The sequence below is a fragment of the Podospora pseudocomata genome, chromosome 5, assembly GCF_035222375.1.
Source record: "Podospora pseudocomata strain CBS 415.72m chromosome 5, whole genome shotgun sequence".
In the NCBI taxonomy this organism is placed as follows: Eukaryota; Fungi; Ascomycota; class Sordariomycetes; order Sordariales; family Podosporaceae; genus Podospora; species Podospora pseudocomata.
The window spans coordinates 4,454,921-4,473,146 of record NC_085889.1 but is presented as its reverse complement, the minus strand read 5'-3'; the positions used below and the strand labels follow the sequence as shown (position 1 = coordinate 4,473,146).

At 50.6% G+C, this 18,226-nt stretch overlaps 7 protein-coding genes across 7 annotated transcripts; 3 read left to right on the top strand and 4 right to left on the bottom strand.

Moving 5' to 3' along the window:
- Positions 1-1,678: 1,678 nt before the first annotated feature.
- Positions 1,679-2,029, top strand: QC762_510690 (uncharacterized protein; the record flags this gene model as incomplete). The annotated part of the gene is made up of 1 exon (XM_062891471.1): positions 1,679-2,029. The coding sequence occupies one exon, from the start codon at positions 1,679-1,681 to the stop codon at positions 2,027-2,029; it is 351 nt and encodes a 116-aa protein (XP_062742884.1).
- A 4,883-nt stretch (positions 2,030-6,912) lies between these two features.
- QC762_510630 (uncharacterized protein) lies at positions 6,913-7,272 on the bottom strand (the record flags this gene model as incomplete). Its single annotated transcript, XM_062891465.1, has 1 exon — positions 6,913-7,272. One exon carries the CDS (start codon positions 7,270-7,272, stop codon positions 6,913-6,915), a length of 360 nt encoding a protein of 119 aa, XP_062742883.1.
- Positions 7,273-8,657: 1,385 nt separating this feature from the next.
- Positions 8,658-10,286, bottom strand: QC762_510640 (uncharacterized protein). Its single transcript, XM_062891466.1, has 3 exons — positions 10,049-10,286; positions 9,383-9,976; positions 8,658-9,325 (listed from the first exon to the last, which is right to left on the bottom strand). The coding sequence occupies exons 2-3, from the start codon at positions 9,948-9,950 to the stop codon at positions 8,673-8,675; spliced, it is 1,221 nt and encodes a 406-aa protein (XP_062742882.1). The 5' UTR covers positions 9,951-9,976; positions 10,049-10,286; the 3' UTR covers positions 8,658-8,672.
- Positions 10,287-10,384: 98 nt separating this feature from the next.
- Positions 10,385-11,687, top strand: QC762_510650 (uncharacterized protein; the record flags this gene model as incomplete). The annotated part of the gene is made up of 2 exons (XM_062891467.1): positions 10,385-10,789; positions 10,843-11,687. The coding sequence occupies exons 1-2, from the start codon at positions 10,723-10,725 to the stop codon at positions 11,685-11,687; spliced, it is 912 nt and encodes a 303-aa protein (XP_062742881.1). The 5' UTR covers positions 10,385-10,722.
- A 201-nt stretch (positions 11,688-11,888) lies between these two features.
- Positions 11,889-12,731, bottom strand: QC762_510660 (uncharacterized protein; the record flags this gene model as incomplete). Its single annotated transcript, XM_062891468.1, has 3 exons — positions 11,889-12,089; positions 12,152-12,358; positions 12,426-12,731. The coding sequence occupies 3 exons, from the start codon at positions 12,729-12,731 to the stop codon at positions 11,889-11,891; spliced, it is 714 nt and encodes a 237-aa protein (XP_062742880.1).
- Positions 12,732-13,398: 667 nt separating this feature from the next.
- QC762_510680 (uncharacterized protein) lies at positions 13,399-17,313 on the bottom strand. Its single transcript, XM_062891470.1, has 2 exons — positions 16,803-17,313; positions 13,399-16,747 (listed from the first exon to the last, which is right to left on the bottom strand). Exons 1-2 carry the CDS (start codon positions 17,230-17,232, stop codon positions 14,994-14,996), a joined length of 2,184 nt encoding a protein of 727 aa, XP_062742878.1. The 5' UTR covers positions 17,233-17,313; the 3' UTR covers positions 13,399-14,993.
- Positions 14,045-14,956, top strand: QC762_510670 (uncharacterized protein; the record flags this gene model as incomplete). The annotated part of the gene is made up of 1 exon (XM_062891469.1): positions 14,045-14,956. The coding sequence occupies one exon, from the start codon at positions 14,045-14,047 to the stop codon at positions 14,954-14,956; it is 912 nt and encodes a 303-aa protein (XP_062742879.1).
- Positions 17,314-18,226: the final 913 nt, after the last annotated feature.

The following is an 18,226-nucleotide window of genomic DNA, read 5'->3' as shown; positions in this document are numbered from 1 at the left end:
TCCCAGCTCGTGCAAAGTTCGCAGTGCAAAAGGCACAGCCTCCACCATGATTGCATTCTGGATACCAGTTTCATTTTTTAGAAAATATAGTGATTCAAGGTACCGGACCTACGTACTGACATCAGCGTGCGTTCTTCACGTCGTATGTTTGAACAGGGCATATGCCAGCACCTTACTGCTTTCTGGTTTGTATTAGCAATCTACCTAGGTTCCTGTGCACCATTTGTCTCTTGAAGTTCCGAGTGCTGACTGTACATGTACCCAGCCCAATCAGCCAGCTTGCAAGCTGCCCAATTCGAGCACGGCGGAGGAGGTTGGAGCTATGACCACTTGTTGGGTGGTAAAGTGCCGTGAATTGCTACCGTCGTACTGAACCAAGCATAGGCCCCAAAGTTCCGGATCTCGGATAGAGACGATATAGAGAGGTGACTGGACGAGTCTGACGTGCAAATGCCGTCTGACACTGTGACCTCAGCAGGGGCTTGAGCGCGAGTGTGTCTTTGTTCCACCTACAAACTAACTCAAACTCGTTCACCTTCCTGCAAGCACCTGAGAGGGCGGATGGAGAGCCTGATTTGCCAAAATGAGTAAGATCTTTCAGCTAAAAGATGTCAAACTGCATTCGTTGCCGTGGGGCATCCCAATTCTCAAGAAGATGGATCTCTTCAGAACACCCTTACCTATTTATTGACATTTTCGGCCTCGGCTTCAAGAAATGAGAGGCTCCTCTGAATCTGAGAACTGCTTTTTGATCAAAGGCTTTCTCCGAGTTCCACCCATCTTGGATCAGTAGTTTTATAGCACTGGTAAAATTCAAAGGAACTAGCTCAGAGCCGATCCTGAGGTCGTGAATATCAACCCACTGTCTCTTCATCGATATCCCTGGGAACCTCCCAGACACTCGAGTATGATATTTGCTCCAAAAATGGCAGATTCGATTTGTTCAGTTTTTACTCCACTCACTCGGAAGACGGTATGAAATATCATCTTCTTCAGAATAACTACAGTGTTCTTTTTTCATCAAGAAATAGAGTTCAAGGAGCAAAGGGGGGACAGAATGAGCTTTCACGGTCGACAACATCGAACTGCAGGTAGCCAACTGGCTCTCAAAAGCGACAACACTCAGTGCGTAGAACATTCTTACGCCTATCAGCAACTCACTCCATAGATAAGAATCCATTATCAATCTTTTTTAGAGCAACCATATCGTCTTATCTCCTGGTGGAAATGTTCTACTGGTTTCCTTGCCCTGACCCGCTTATTTGTCAAAGACTTTTCTTGTAGAACGATGCTCCCACAGGATCCACCCTTGACTGCTCTCACCCGGCAAGATATCAGCTAAAGTTACTGATTAATATATGAAAAAACTCTTGCAGGACTCTCGTCGGTCCCCGCTTCTCCTCGTATTATGGTGGGCTACGCGCTCTTCTTCCTTCCGACCTTTCTTTCAATTCGGCTCTATTGAAGAAACCATCTCCGTCTTCCTCCCTCCTAAATAATCACATCACCCTCCTCCATAACTCCCAAAAGACCGCGACATCATCACATCATTGCTTTCCATATACCTTAGTAAGTTCCTACCCTCACGCAGGACAACAAATCTGATGGTATAATCAAAGTTACCATCTCCTGAAAGGTACAAGGTGTAATCACGTCACCCGCCACAGAAACCAAATCAATGGGGAACTGGCTCTGTAAACCGCCTCTTCCAGAAAGGGGAGTCCATTACGAGTACCACGAGAGTGTATCCGAGTTCGGTAGCGACCTGTCCCTCCCCACCGGGCCAGCCGGAGTCACACTGAGCAACATCACGCTTGACGTAATGTCCAAACTCCCAAGCAATGTGACCCGCCACCAGGGAAGAAGACCGGTTGGACGTAGACCCGCCGAAGGGTTGACGGAAACAACGACAGTCAAAACAATGACAACCTTGACTAATGGACAGGTTGTGACGACTACAGAGACGACGACTGTGACTGTTGGGCAAGGGGAAAGGGTTCGGAGGTTCGGGAGACGGGGGAGGAGATAGGTAGGTGGGATACTATGATAAGGAATGAGTGCACATAATTCACTGGCCTCCACAATATATAGATCACTGGCTCACTGCGCCAATCTCCCAGTCTCAGATGAATTGAACAACGTCACCCTCGTCTCGAAACTTCAAAGTTCCAGATTTCCCCGGGACCGTGTGAATCATGAATAGCCACAACCTAGGCTAGCCTGTACCTGGTGAATTCGACTACTTCGAATAATGGTGAGTTCACCACTCCCCGAGTAATGAATGCGGGAATCAGAAGATCTCTTTATGCTCCCAAAGCCCAGGTAGATTGCCCCCCTGAATGTATTCACTGTACGGTAAGTGCCTATATAACAGGTCTTGTTCAGGTTGTTTGTCTCCCTTCCTGTAAAACAACAAACAGGCAGACCGGATCCCCGTTCCTGCCTCGAGCTGAGACTCTTCATTAAACAGCGGTCTTAGATGTGAGCCTCAAACGACTCCCATCGCCACTAAGCACCATGGGCAACGGCAACTTGCTTCGGGACAGGGCCAGCACCCCAGGCTTCCAACAGACGACCCTCTGTCAGCAACCGCCACAGCGGAAACACCCACAGCTCTCGCAACAACCACGATCAAAAGCATCACTCCAGCCGCGACCAAGGAACTGGAAACCGCAGCCTCGAGCAAGCCAACGCTCGAGTTAGACGAGGCTCAGTCTGCCAGCCTGGACACACTCGGCATAGACACAGAAGCAGTGTGGTTCTTCGAACAAGCGAGAGGGTTGTCAGGTTTGATGCTGTTAGTGGGTATGACAAGCGTAGTGGGAGAGATGTGAGACTTTGAGGGGATGAACAGCTATATGTGGGGGACTGGCTATCGTGGGAGATTTGAAAACGCGCGGTTTTGGGGCTTAGGTTTAGACATCAGGGTATTTGCGGGCAAGGATAGCAACGAGACAGGACGGTCAACGGTAGATCTTGGGCATCATTAGAGGCAGGTTAGGGTTCTGGGAAACAGACGGGGGGCGGGGGGTTTGAGACAACAATCTAACAGGGCACCTGAGGTACCTATCTAAGCTCAACCAACGTGCCCGCTTCTAGGCGGTGCCAGCTCTTCCCAACGCCAATTTCAGAGCAAGAGATAGCCTTATAATGAGTACCTACTGAACTGCTCACACGTCCTGCTCCAAGTGAATCCCAACATCAGCGTGGACCAACCTACCAATATGATGCCCCGAACACCAGACCCGCTTGTCCAAGTTGCTTCATGTTAGATTCACTTATAACCGGCGCAAATTCCACCCCCATGATAAAAGCCAACCCTTCACCACGACGGAAGCACACTTGTAACCACCCGCCTTCCCATTCCACTCACACACACCTCTTCCCATCCATGATCCATCATCTCCCCCTCCAACAGCAACCACACTCCTCGAGTCAAACACATATCCCCAAGAACGCCAAAGAAAACAAGAATTCTCCACAGGTAGGTCCTCGTCCCCATCGCTATACCCCTATTGATATACCTCTGCTAACAACCACAACAAGAAAACATGATAACCCTCTTCAAAAAATCCGGCTCGAGGCTCGACGAGAACGGCAACATGCGTAGCTACCTCAAACGCCAACGTTGGAGAAGTCTGGAAGTTTGGTTGAAACATATCGTTGATCCTGACGTGGGATTTCTCGTCTTGTGTGACTCCACAGCACAGTATGCATCCAGTGACGAGCAAGACGAAGAGTAAGACGAAGATCTGCCTTGGTATTTCGATGTTTATTCGAGTAGCCTGGTAGCCAAGTTTCAGTTGCACCCATACAATTTAAGTATGTCTAACTTGGTTTCCGCCGCTTTGCAAGAGACTGGAGGATCCAGTATAACCACCCTGGAACATCTAGTTAATATCCGCAACCCACCAAACCGGGACGAGCTCATTCGGCTTATCCATCGGAACCGAAGGCAACTAAGAAAATCGGTCGAACCACCGGCAATCTTAGCGGACGGTCTAAATTATGAGCACCTGCAAGATACGGCCATCTTGGTTCACGGTGAGAGAAAAAAAGCGGAACAAGGCGACTCTGAAATCGATGAATTAGAAGACGCAGCCTCCAACAGTCATTTTCTTGATGATCAAGCTGTGGCCCTTGGAATGATAGAGAACGTCCCAGACAAAACAAAAGCCACGTTGGAACTTCAAGCGCAGGAACAGTGGACCTCGACAGGACAGAATATGGGCCGGGTATTACGGTCAAGTCAAGGTCTATGGGTACTTTCCAGTAAGTGGACAACCTACTTTTGTGCTGCACAACGGGAGGTTTCACATACTGATTTTCTATTTAGCGTTATGGCTATGGCTATCGCGGTTATGTGTGCTAGAGCTTTCCTTGTTCCCAATTATGAAGATCAATACAAATAGAAGATCACAACAAACCACACCGGCAGCTGTTTCGCTGTGCCCTCCCGTAGAGCTGACAAAACGCCAACGACCCGACTGCCACATAGGCACGCCCTTCAGGGTTACGAACTTTGCCAGTCCCTTCAAGGAAGTAAAAACCCCATGGAACATCCCCCCTAGAACTCCAGTCTTCCGTGTCCATATTTGAGGAAGAACACCGCGGTCATACGGATTAGGGACCGCCCGGTTTAGTAACCTGTCATTCCGTGCAGACAGAAGATGACATAGTATTTCACAGCGGTACTGTATGTAGCAGGTGTCCTTGCGTGATAATTGAACTTGTCTGCTCGTCGAAGGGTCGCAAATATGAGATAGCTTCGGTAAGCACTAGACGTGGGACCGCATATTTCTTCTGCCCTATTCATCGCATGCAATAGACGCCGTAAACAGCCGTGTTGCGCGAGCTGGCCGCAAAAGTCATTCCCCCGAAGTGACAGGCAATGTGAGACCCAGTGCGTAATCTCAGAGATCTTCTGGATGCGGTCTAGAAGCTCCATAGCTTCAGCGTCAGAAAGGGTACCCAGAGTGTCGTATGCACGGAGCACGAGCTTGATAGATGCTCGGATCGGATAATGGCCTCTTCCTAGCCAATGGTAGAAATATTCAAGGTATTCTTCGCTTTGAACGGATAGAACTGTGAGGTGGGCACTGATAAGTTGATAAACGCGATCCCGTCGTGAAGTCTTGTCTTATGCCAGTATTGCACGACCACCCAGTGTGTCTACTAGGAAGTCTTGGGCCGAGCAATGAGCAAATCGAATCTCAGAGTCGACCAGCTCCACCAGTCCGGCACAGCGAAGCTCAATCTTCTTTCCGAGCGCGTTACATCGTTCGAGGAGACGCTGGGCGGAACCATTTGCCTGCTCATTGCTGGTTTGGAGAGCTGTTCCTAAAGTTGGGTCCAGAGCCAAGGCAAGAGTTCTGACTGTGCTGCTTCTCCAGTGTACGCCATCAAACAGCGCGAATAGGTTGAGAATCATGTTGAGATATGTGGCCGCATTTTGCCGGTGAGACTTGCCTTCAGCATTCAAACGGTTTCACAGTCCTTGGTAAAATCCATTCAGGGAATCTGGAAGAGAATTCAATCGTTCTCTCAGCTCTCGAGTCGAGTCGCTCTGAACCAATCCAGTTTAAAGGTTTTTCAGAGCCAAAGCCGCCCACAGAAAAACTCCATCTGACTTGTCTCCAAACTCGTCTATGAGCTTCGCAAACTCTTCATCGTCGAGGCGTTGAGAACTGGTGAGACTTTGTAGCCGAAGCCTCTTCCTCGCATAGTTTCGTATGTCTTTCACTGTGAAATCCTGCACTCGGAAGGATGGTGTCATGTTGAAATATTGTTGTAAGGTTGGCTCGGGTCGGCTGGACGTACAGACTTTCACCCCTGGTATTTTGCACACCGTATCAAGAAGGCTAAGTAGAAAGAAAGGTCTGTCGGAAGGGTCAATCTCGTCTAGGCCATTCAAAAGATGAGCATAGGACGGGCTGACTTTCATAAGAGGTAGACAAAGATGTCCTGGAGTTCCTTTATTGACCAGTCGCTGGGGTTGTCTTTCAGATTTATGCTTGGAAAGGTTGGGTGGTGGAAGACGTTGGAATAGCTGTTGTTGTTGTTGTTGCTGTTGCTTAGTAACTGATGATTCAGAGAGCACAGCATTCCTTTAGTGCTCCTATCCATTGCGTTGCCAGGAAGCCAGAAAAAGTGGGAAATGACTGTCGCATGTGGTAAGTTGACCTCGAAATTCGCTCTCGTTCGGTGATCATCGAGCAGGAATTTGACTAGAGTGCTCTTGCCTGACCCCGGCTTTCCACTAATCTAGAAGAGCGACGGATGCGAAGAACGGAGCCAATCCAGAAAAACACTTGCAAGGAATGTTGTGTGAGTGGTTGGATTGGGATTCTGCTGGTTTGAGCCACTGAGCCATTCAGACTTTGTCTCGACATGACAATCGATGGCCGCATCATTGTCTCCCTGCTCCATTGGATCGAAGATCCAGTTGAAGGTAGTCTTGCATCCCTCGCCAATATGATTTCGTCGCTCATTCATAGTCGGATATTTTAAGCTCATCAAGATCTTTTCGTACCCAGATGAGGTCGGAATGTCTTTGATGTGAGTAGGACCTAGAGAGTGATCCAGGCTTGCCGCAACGCAAACCCCACCTTTACTTCGGAGGGTCTTGGAACTCGGAGCTCTTTTCCAGATTGTTCACCAGATTTGCGAGCTGTGTTTCCCCCCGTGACCGAGCACCGATGAAGTTACGAAGATCCCAGTGCAAGTGGGAAAAGTCCTGATGCTGTTGCAGTGCTAGTGCGTCTAGCCTCGTGCTTTATGAATACTGGTCAACACCAACCCAGTCGAATTGTTTCCTGCGTATGACGTGGGTACATGTGAACTTACCACATATTGACGAGCAAACAAGTTCCAAGTTTCTTTGAGCCTCGGCCATCGTCTTCTCGAGCCTTTCTATCCTACTTTATAGATGCCACATCTTGCTGCCCAGTTAAGAGTCGCGAGCACTTTGCTCCGCGGCAACGATCGATATATTTTGATAGTTTCTCTCTCCAGCTTTGTTGCGGCGTCGATAGTTGTCTGAGCGACATCCAATAGCCTCTGCTGCTCTCGAGTCAACGGCCCGGATATTGGTGTACAATGTTTTTGTAAATCGGCACATAGTCTTGTTAAGCATTGCGTTCCCGTACTTTCGACGGCCGATCCGGTTGAACAAAGGTTCCAGCAGACTCCGAGAGTTTCCCCCGCAAAGGAAACTGCCTGGCAGACTGCGCATGCTAAGGAAAAAGCAACGAGTGGCTCGAGACCGGACATTGTTGGCAACAGAAGCTCGAGAGGTGACACTCGTCAGGAGAAAAGCAAACGGCAATCTTGACACGCGAGCCAGCTCATTCCTAAGGATGGGAGAGATTGAGGTTTTGATACCTACTCAGGGCGCGCCTCCTTTCCCCGTCGGAGGTATCTTGTTGCCCGAATAACCTCTTGTGCTGAGAGCAATCACATAGACAGCAGTATGCATGCAGGTGGCTGCCAATGGATACCTTGGGTATCGGATGTGGCTCCAATCATTACAACTAAAACGTCTAAGGCGACATTATAATGAATAGGCAAACTTTTGTGCCGTTGCGCCAAGCGTGGCGGAGAATGACACGCCCATACGATTGACTGCACGAGTGCAGATCCCCAGCAAACTGTTAGGTGTACGCAGCGCTGCGACCTCTGTATGTTACAGTCCTGCGTCTCCGAGCTGCCGGGAAAGGGCCGTGGCTGTGCATCAGCTCGTTTAAGTACTAGAAACCACTGTGTTTTTGACCTGAACTCGGGAACATCTGTGCTTTGGTTGTCCGGCCTAAACGATGGAGTTTTCGAGGTTACAGTGATTGAAATATTCATTTGGCACAGGGTTTCGGGCCGTGATATTCTCCAAGATGGATGACTCGTTGTCTCCCAGACATCTAGACCGAGTTTGGTTAATCTTGTCCACATATTCGACGCCTAGGGCTAAGAGCACTTCAAAACAACCAATGAACCTGCCAAAAACACATTCAGTCCAAGCCATTACACGATTGGCAACGACGCGGAAGTGCTGTTATCTCAGCGCATGTCCAGCACCAGTTAAACAGAATGACCTGGGCCGCTTCAGCCGCTGGTACCCGGGCAAAAGTGATAAGGTCGAGATGCAGGTGCGCCAATCATTGTATTGCAGTGACGTATCTAGCACCTGCTGATACGGAGTCGGTTCTTGAAAAGCGCACCATCTCAGTTCGGTCTTCCTCTATCGTGGGTGCCCCAGCCTTGAGGCTTCCAGTCCCGCCCTTGTCAACAAAAGCTGGACTATCCGCGGCTGCGTTGAAGAACAGCCGGCATAATTCATTGGATGAGTTCAGACCAGGGGCACTGAGTACAAGAGTTGTCATCCATTCATTAAGGTACCCGACATTTGTGCTCCTAGCTGCCTCACTGGCGAGGAGAGGAAGCTAGAACAACCTAAACGGCACGGATATGGAGGTAGGGGTGCGATTCACATACGGTAACCGGCCTCTAATAACGTCTTTTTACCCTCGGTATGCATTGAAGCCACCTCAAATCTAATCCGCGTTCACTTTACAGACCCTAAGCCATTGCCAAAGGCAATCATCAGTGATAGCGGTTGACCAGCCCGCCAATACAGTATTGCTGTTGGCATCCACTACAAAGATGAGAGAAATAATTTATTAGTGAAGCCCCCCTACACCAACCACATTCGCAGCAACGCAATAGAAATGTGCCAACGTCTCCGCACAATCCCAATCACCGTTACACAACACCGCCACCCCCAACCGGCGGTTTCCCCGCCACGCAGCTTCGGCCCCGACCAGTCCCAACGCATCAGGATGATTAACATTATAACGAAACAGCGCCTGGCACCTCAAGCACCTCGCCTTCACCGCAAAATCAGGAACCGTCATGGGTAAACACCTCTCATTCGCATGGTTCGCAAACCGCGCCGCTTGGTTCTGCCAGACTGTGATGGTATTTGACCTGATAATCTCGGCGGCATTGTCAGATAAAATCCGAGCGACATCTGCCTCGGCGTTGGAAAACTCATGGAAGACAGCATTGGACCACCCGATGACATTGAATGCCGGTTGGCCCCCTCCGCCAGGCAGGACGATGGGTGGGCAGGTTTGACGCTGGACACGAGCGGCATCTGTCGCCGCCCAAAGAGATGTGAAGTCATACCAGTTGTCTTTGGAAGTGGTGATGACGTGCATACCATTGTTGCCACCGGCACAGACGAACATGACCCGGGGGAGGCCACGCTTATGGTAGATGTGGTTGCGTGGCTGATGAGTCCGGAGGTTGTTCAACGAGGCGCGGAAGGCAGCTATGATTGTGTTAGAGAATGGTTTCATCAAGGCCTGGTCAAGCAGTGCAGACATACCCAAGTTTGGTGATGTATGAGCGACGATTCGCAACAACAGCTCCAAAAATCCCAGCACACTGATGTTCTGGGCAGTCTGGTTATTTGGATTCGTCCACTGCGCAATGTCGTTGAGAATGCCTTCGTGCTGAACGTTATGTGGGAGTTTCTGGACATTCGGAACGTTGAAGATCCTTGTCTCTATAATCTCTAGAGTAGAACAAATCCCCATGAGATAGTCAATGAAGCTGAGGTCTGCCATGGTAGGGAAGCCGCCTGGACCGCCCCCGAGGCGGTAGTGGCGTTCCTGGACTACTTCCCACATTGGACCGAGGACAAGCCAATAGCCAAGCCGAACAAGATCTCTGGCATCATCGAGATGCACTCCACCTGCGCCGGCACCAATCTGAGCGGTAAACACGGTACTGAGAAAGTCTCGATACAGAAGCCAAATGTTTTGAGCAGCATCTTGTGCACATTGCCAGGTTTGCTGGAAGAGAAGCGGCTGGTTGATGATTTGTTGTCTTGTGGTGGCCCGAGTTGGGGCGGATTGGTGGTAAATGCGGGGGTTTTCTCTGAAGACAGCCATGGTCAGGGACTTGGTCAGAGGAGCGGCTATATCAGTGTTGGGAGAAGGGTCAATATTGCTTAGAGAAAAAGACATAGATTCCAATGGGCTTGACAGACCTTATATGATTGGACTGTGCAGCAGCAATGCCAACATAGAGCCAAGATCATCAGTGATGGGTACCTCAACATGCCGAGTACAGAACACCCATCTAGCCTCCGATGGCTAACTGTAAACACTAGGTCTGTACTCGGGTTATTGAGCGAGAGATCCTTTTAGGAGTGCTTTGAGATTGGTTCAGCTCATCCTAAAACTTGGCACACATACCGCCTCTTACTCAGATCCTGCCCCCCAACCCCAGTTCAGATATATCATACCTACGTTAGATACGATTTATCGTAACGAAGTCCGCCAGGTCATGTACATTAATCCCCCACTCTTTGGGGCCTTTCGGTGTCTGATGTGGCTGTCATCGCAACAGCTGAACTTCACTGCGCCTCCACCGAATGCAACCACACCGTTCAGTGCATTTCCGCACCTATGATCCAGCTGCAAACAATTAACTTGAGGAGCTCCGATGGCAGACATGTTTCCCTAGTAAATATATGTGTAAGTCAGTCGCCTCATTCTTCGTGATCGGAATCATCTCCCTTCAGAACACTCCACAGAAGTCAATCCCTCACCTGTTCAATTGCCCCGATCGAGGCTTCAACATTCCACTTTGCCCCTGTTTTGTCGCCCCTGAACCCCCTATTCCAGACCTACTTCCTTGTCAACATCCCCACCTTTCACCATGGCAACCCCCAGCAACCCAAACTTCCAAGCCGTCAAAGACGCTATCACCGAATCCCTCCGCAAAGGTCTGTTCTCCGTCCCCCCTTCCTTCTCACCAAGCTAACCCCCCCCACCATAGACGGCCTACCCTCCGACCTCCTCTCCCTCGTCCGCTCCAAAACCCGCTCCCCGGACGCCTATCTCGCCTGGACGCAAGAAAACCTCCTTCGAAAGATGACCTCCCCGCAAGCAAAGCTTGCTGCTGCGGATACCCTTGCCAAAATCCAATCCATCGCGACAAAGTTCACTGATCTCAGGGCCATCACCGCTTTTGCTGACGCTGTCAATAATACATCGGTCCCTATCCCGTTGTTTCAATCGCCAAGCCATCAGTACCTCGTCGTTGTTAAGGCAGGGGCTTTGTCACTTTCCGTACCCCCTATCATGGTCAGTTCATTACATAAGACCGATGAAGAAGTTGACAATAGGACTAAAGTCCACCCTTTCTTTTACTCCTTGAGTCATGGTTCATCTGCTGTTCTGCCAAAGCATGTTTACCCTCTGGGACAGCTATACTACAAATTGTCGTCAGGGGATGAACTAACCGACACGAACTACGCTGTTGTTGTTGATGTTGTTGGGGAGGATCATGGGGTGTGGTTGGTTTGGAATAGGAGGGGTTTTAATGCTGAGGCTAATGAAGAGGTGGTTACTGATCCCGCAAAGAAGAAGGCTTTGTTTGTTGGGGTGGATGGGACGAAGAACTTTGATGCGGTTGAAGTTGTGGGAAAGGTCTCTGGGTGGAAACTAGGGAATGACGGAGCGAGTTTATTGACTTTGGCAGAGTTTGAGGGGAATGCGAGGAGGACAAAGGTTGGAGGGGAGATTGTGGTTGGTGTGGCCAAGGTGGAGGAGTTGGAGATGGTGTTGCCTGGGGCGGGGGTGGTTGATTGGGGTTCAGGGGGGGCGAGACAGCCAGCATAGTGGACAGTAACAGGTGCTCGGGGAGGGGGGGCATGATATAGTGAGAATGGGTCTAAGCCACCGGGTAAACTAGTCGATTGATGGAGCTTCATCTCGATAACTATAGGTGTGTGACTATTTGGAGTTGCAGTCTTTGGGCTTGAGACCGTCCGACAGACATCTATGCAACTACGACGGCCCTGAAAGCCCCTGTACAAAGCCCTAGTTAGGCCAAAGCTGAGGGCCGGGCATGGGCGCAAATGTCGGAGGAGGCTTGGCCCAGCTGTCAAGTTGAATAGCAGGATCGCTGATCTTATAACCGCCCGGGAAGCGGATGGTCGGGCCGGGGGCGCGTCCGTTGTAGTTACTGGCGATATTCAGATGGGCGCACTGGACGTACCACTCCTTTTGTTTGTAAGGGGGCTGAAAAGGACTGTTAGTAAGAGAAGCAAAGGAGGCAGTCAGGTAGACGCTTCAAAACATACATGAACGCTCATCTGCTCGATGCGCATCAGGTATTGGCCGGCCGGAATGTCAGATGGCAGGCGGAACTGAAAGTTCTTTTTGTCGCGCGTAAGCCAGCCCTGATCAGTGCCGTTCCAGGGCATCATAGTGCCGAGCTGGTACACCTTGAACCAGTCCCCCGACCCGTCGTAGTCGCGGACATCACCGGGGGCTTTGGAGAGATAGATCTGTGAAGGTAATGGTCGTCAATACTTGTCACTGTGTTTGGGGGTTCTGTCGAGTGGGTGTGCTTACAGTGACCGGGCCCGGGTGGTAGATCCCAAAGTCAAGGTGCAGGTTGAACCCAACCGTGTCTCGCCCAGCTATGACCTGCGCCGTCTTGGGCTCGCGGCGGTGTCTCCAGGAGCCCTCGTTGCAGCGGAAGTCCTGTGAGTTGATGAAGTCATTGTTGTGCGGCATGAAGCCGAAGTCGTGTTCACGGACATACTCAAACGCGCCGGTGCGCACGCCGTTGAGCATGAGATGGGGAAAGAGGAAGTGTGCAGATGCCAACTGAGGAGCCACCGCAAAGACTGCGGCAGCAACGGTAGAGAAGTGCATGATGACCGGGAGGCTGTCAGAGGTAACAAGGATAGAAGGTTGAAGAAGAGGTGAAGAAGGTTAGAACAGACAACACATGGAGAGCAACCCTCTTTTATACCTTCAACTTCGCTCCAAGATCCGAACTGCCGTAGGTGTTGAGTTTCGGTTCCGCGTCACCCGTTCCCGTAATCCGTTGACCTGAGATTGTGCATCTCCTAGATCTGGTACCCAACTAGGGCAACGTGTGGTACTATGCGCGTAGGATACCTTAGCACAAGGTAATGTACCCATGCTAATCTTGAGCCGCGTTTGCAGAGTTGACCTATCCAGACCTGGACCGGAAGTAGTCCGTGACGGGAGAATGTTTCTTTCTTTAAAGTCCACCAGCATTGTGGTTGGAACCACTAATGACTGTCGCCAAACATGGAATTTAGAAAGAAAATCAACAATGGACAAACAATTTCTTTGAAACTATAGTTTAGACATGCGATTGCCAGCTGGTTATACAGATTGCTGTAAAGACTGGCACGGCCTTGTTTACTTGAGAGAGAACACATTCCTAGACAGAGTTGCAGCTAACTGGTAATCTCTCCATATGATTCTCCAGAATGATAGCTTTCAGACATTACAGGGTGGAAACGCCGTACCGCCGTCGGTAACGGCGGGCTAAGATTTCCGAATCTGTCTCCTATTATTGCCCATTACCTGGTTGCCTCATCTCCAGTCATATATATCATTCATCAACTGCTATATCTCAACCACAAAAAAGGCATCCAATTGTCCATCCGACCCTATAAGCATCGCCGTACTTGCGCTTTAAAACGGCGAAACTTGTACTGTCAAGAATTCTCCTCCAATGGCTTTCACCCAACACACTCATTTGATATCAACTCAACCTTACGACCCCATCGGTCCCATGAACGAGAGGCTCCAGCCATCGGCAGTTCATCTTAGCGAGGTGGTAGTCGCTTCGACTCAACCAGGAACGACGCAGCGGGACAAAGCGCGCCAATCAGGTATGTCCCGTCTTCCGCTTGAACTCCACCGCCATAGTCACGGATGGAAGCTGTCCGGGAGTAAGGTTCGCCATGTTAGTTAGGTAGGTGTCAAAGAAAACTGAATCTCGGTCGATTTGGTCATGAAAGCATCAAATGTCAACCTTTTGCTCCTGGGCCAATCTTGCCATGACAACCTCGTGGTGAGACTCCTCACCAACCTGGTATCCTACCCGACAGGTATATAACTCGCCACATCTTCGCCAACACAGCACCCAACTTCAATCCTCACCATCAAGTCACTCAGCCCCGGAGCAAAGGGCCCAGCCAGCAACGATGGTAGCCCTCACCCACCTCCTCACCTACCTCCTCACCCTCTCAACCTCCCTAGCCCACGCCCTCCCCTCCACCACCCCTGAAACTGTCCTCGCCCCCCGCCAGCTCTCCAACCCCTCGCCTGGCTGCGGCAAATCACCCTTTGGCTCCGGCGTCCGCACCGTAAACGTCAACGGCCGACAAAGACAATTCATCGTCCGCGTCCCCAACAACTACAACCCCAACCGCTCCTACCGCCTCATCTTCGCCTTCCACTGGGTCGGTGGCACAATGAACGACATCTCCTCGGGCGGCACCGACCGCGAGCTATGGTCATACTACGGGATGCAGCGCAACGCAGGGGAGTCCGCCATTTTAGTCGCACCTCAGGGGATCAACAATGGGTGGGCTAATAACGGGGGAGAAGACGCCGCTTTTGTCGATGCCATGATTCGTCATATCGAAGATGCCTTGTGCGTAAACCAGAGGCAGAGGTTCAGTTTGGGTTTTTCTTACGGGGGGAGTATGACCTTCAGCCTGGCGTGTTCAAGGGCGAGGGAGTTCAGGGGTGTGGCTGTTATTGGGGGTGGGCAGTTGTCTGGTTGCAGCGGTGGGAATGATCCTGTGGCGTATCTTGGCATTCATGGGGTTTGGGACGGGACGTTGAACATTGGGCAGGGGAGGGCGATGAGGGATCGGTTTGTGAGAAATAACGGGTGTCAAAACACCAATGCGCCTGAGCCGGCGAGAGGGAGTGGGATTCATATCAAGACCAACTTCAACGGGTGCAGGAGCGGGTATCCTGTGACGTGGATTCCTTTTGATGGGGGGCATTGGCCGGGGGCGGTTGATAACGGGCCGGAGAGCGGTGCTAGGTCTTGGGTTCCGGGGGAGATTTGGAGTTTTTTTACTCAGTCGCAGCTTGCGAACTAAGCCCTGAAATGTATCGAGGTGATGGGGTGTCGACTGTTCATTCAAGGTCAAACTGCTCTGTCACCCCATTGTGAAAATATGAAACACTATTGTCCCCTCCTTTGTAAAACCCTATCCTCCGATGTCTTCCTCCAGCTCTCAATGCCGGCGCAATGACAAGTCCGTACGTTGCTTCATAACCCTGTCTATCGTCAGGGAGGCTCAGTGTGTTGTCGACGTGTTCTTTTTGCAGCGCAATAACGAGGATCTGAAGAGTCTTATACCGGGTTGGCGGATTGTTCTCAAAGTCATCATTCGAGCTCGGCATCCGGTACTGATCAAAAGTGATATGCCCAATCCTGTCTTCATTCTCCTCCCACTCGTCCTCCCGTAGCCCAAGGACGTGGAGTGAAAAGCATGGCATATCCTGAGCAGACGCATACCCATCTTTCCAGAACCGGTGTGGGATGGCCACCTCTCTCGTGATACCCCGGAGCTTTAGCGGCGAACTGTCGGGAAGCAGTCGACCAAACTGATCACATCCCGGCCAAGATTTGATCTCAAATTCATCGTGTGTCTTGATCATGCTCGACTCCTGTGGTCCTCCGTACTTGAAGGGGCACGTTACACCGCCATCAAAAGACATCCAGGTCCAGCTCGGGAACTCAGAGAGTTGTTCAGACTGTGGATCAGCCCCATGTCTGGTGTGCCATAGAAGATCCATATGGGCAGTGGAACGGAATAAACCCAACGCGCAGTCTTGCAGGCTAGGGTCATGGTGAGTGAACTTGTCCCTGACGGCATGAAGAGCAAGAGGTTTATCCTCAACCAACGTTAATCGGCGTGATGAAAACCAGTGTATGATGGTGCCCCAACGCCATAGCTCGGCCGAAGAATTCAGATCGTCTGAAGCGAGGGTTTGCAGGTACTTCTGTTGTCTATCAGACATTTCTCGCAGTTCGAGCATGTCCTGAAGGTAGACGCTTCTGAGATACTCCATCGGGCCAGGATCTCCGCACGACCAAAACGCTTCACGACAGACCCAATATGGTTGTAGGGAGGTATATATCAGCAACCGTGGTGACAAGAATGTCTCTTGGAATGTCCAACCTCTTGTGTGCAAGAGCTCCCGGTTCTGGAACCAAAAGAGATTCCCGTTTTCTTTGGACCAGATGTTCCGGACCCCTGCGCGGCTTGCTTTGACCAGTGTTGGACCGCCTTCTCCCGGCAGTTGTAACGGTACCTCAAAGAAATCGGATTCACGATACTCTGTCAGTGGGCGTTCGAGAAATCCCTCGGCGCAGTGGCTAGCCCCGGAGGCGGAAAGCGTCAGATATGCATTCGCGTAAATGACACCCATGCGGGCGATCTCGTGGTTTCGGTCATTATCGTCATCCTGGATGATACACAGCGCGTCAACCCAGAGATAATCGATGCCAAACTCCCTGGAAACTGACACCGCGTCTTGGATTGTCTTTGGTAGTGATTGGAAAGAAATTTTGAGTTCGTTTTCGGCGATGGTAGCAGCTGTTGATTTCTTCTGGGTACTGGCTTCGGCTGCACCACCCCAACAATAGCTGAGCGCGATATATCGCTTTCCAGTTGAGACTGGCGCAACCCGTATATCGGGATAGATGTCTGCATTCGACACCCAGAGAAGACGCCTAGGCATCTCGGACGCGTTATGCGCGGCATCTCTACAAGATGCGTGGTGGCCGTCACAATGTTGAATCCAACGTTTGATGATAGAGAAGGTCGTAGTTGTATCAACAGGCCGCGGACGCGCAACGACATGCGCTGCGGCAGACGTTCCTTTACCCAACAAGTCAGTAGCTGATCAAGCCTCTAATGAATTCTGGTGACATACCAAAGTCCGCAGCAAGAGTAACATAAAGAATGGTGGTGGCGTTGTAGGGATAAACGTCAGGTGTGAGCCAAATTTTCAAGCTGTACCAAGACTCCGAGCTGTCCTCGGCCCCTTCCAGCAGGCTGTCTTCCTCAGGCTGTCGTCTTGGATCCGGGTCGGTCCATGCAGGAGGGCGATAACCGCCGTGAGACCCACGGTCATGTGCTAGCCGCAACTCGACTTCATCGGGCGAGAGTCTTCCGTAAGCCTTATCCGCTCTGTCGATCAAGCCTTGTATTAGGATGCACATCGGACAAGACGACTGGCAGAGGTGGTCTCTTGTGCACTTGTAAACGACACCACCGGCATGTCCGACGACGGAGCAATTTGGCAGAGGCTGAGAAAATGCGGTGAGACATGGCTTGCAAAGGTCTGTTTTGGACGCCATCATTAACAGGTCATGGAGTTAGAAAGCCTTCAGTTAGAACGAATAATAGGTTGAAGACGAGCGTGGTGAGGCCTTGTAGTTGAGCGGGAATTTTGTTGCACAATGATCAGGCAGCAGCGCAAGACACAAACTGACCCACATAGTCGCTGTTTGTTAGCGGGGTACCTCGATGACCATAATGGAAAGCTGATAGAGCATGTTGCGCCTAACAAAGTAGGTAGCAGGATGAGGGTACTTATCACCGTCGAATAAGACATGTATCTCACCCCATAAAGCTTCATGGTGCTTGAGTTAGGTAGCTTGGTGGTTCTGCAATACAGAACTACCTAGGTACTCTCCTAGAACTACACTAATTTACCCAATCTCGAGCCACCATCTGAAGAACAGAGTTGACGAGAATGATCCTTGCATGAAATTATGATACCACGATGCTGTTTGCCCGTCAACAAGAACATCAAGTGTGAGACGACAGCATCCGTGGAGTGGCACATTGAACCTAAGTAAATGTAAAATTCCGAGCTGTGCCCTCTGCCTCGGAAAGATTCACTTTCTGCTCAATATGTGTCGGTGAAAGGCATTACTTTATCTCCGAATGCGAGGCTCTCGCAACGCTCAACCCTGTCAAAGCCAATCACAACCTGGTCTTTACTATTATTACTGGATTTGTATAAGTCTTGAAATGGTACGCAGTTTCTGCCCGGATGATCGTGGGAAGTTAGTCTATGACTGCGCCCTTCAACCAGGGGTTAACATCGTACTTGTAAAACGATGCGGCTCAAGATGCGAGTGGATATAAAAGGAGGTCTAAAATGACAGACTGGGCGAAACAGTCTCTAACTTCCATCTTCACCCATAATACGAAAACCTCATCAAAGAACCTGGGATGCTTCTCATCACCCTCCTCGCGACTGCCTTGGCAGCTGTCCCAGCTTCCGCCTGGGGCATCCGAAGACCAACAGAGACTGTCACAAAGACAGAAACCCTCCTTTCCACCGCC

What these genes read in the sequence shown, in the direction of transcription:
- QC762_510640 (XM_062891466.1), bottom strand. Translation starts at nt 9,950, where the DNA reads ATGGCTGTCTTCAGAGAAAACCCCCGCATTTACCACCAATCCGCCCCA. An exon ending in TCATACATCACCAAACTTGG is followed by an intron (nt 9,326 to 9,382) that starts GTATGTCTGCAC and finishes ACACAATCATAG; the next exon opens with CTGCCTTCCGCGCCTCGTTG.
- QC762_510680 (XM_062891470.1), bottom strand. Translation starts at nt 17,232, where the DNA reads ATGATGGCGTCCAAAACAGACCTTTGCAAGCCATGTCTCACCGCATTT. An exon ending in TACTCTTGCTGCGGACTTTG is followed by an intron (nt 16,748 to 16,802) that starts GTATGTCACCAG and finishes TGTTGGGTAAAG; the next exon opens with GAACGTCTGCCGCAGCGCAT.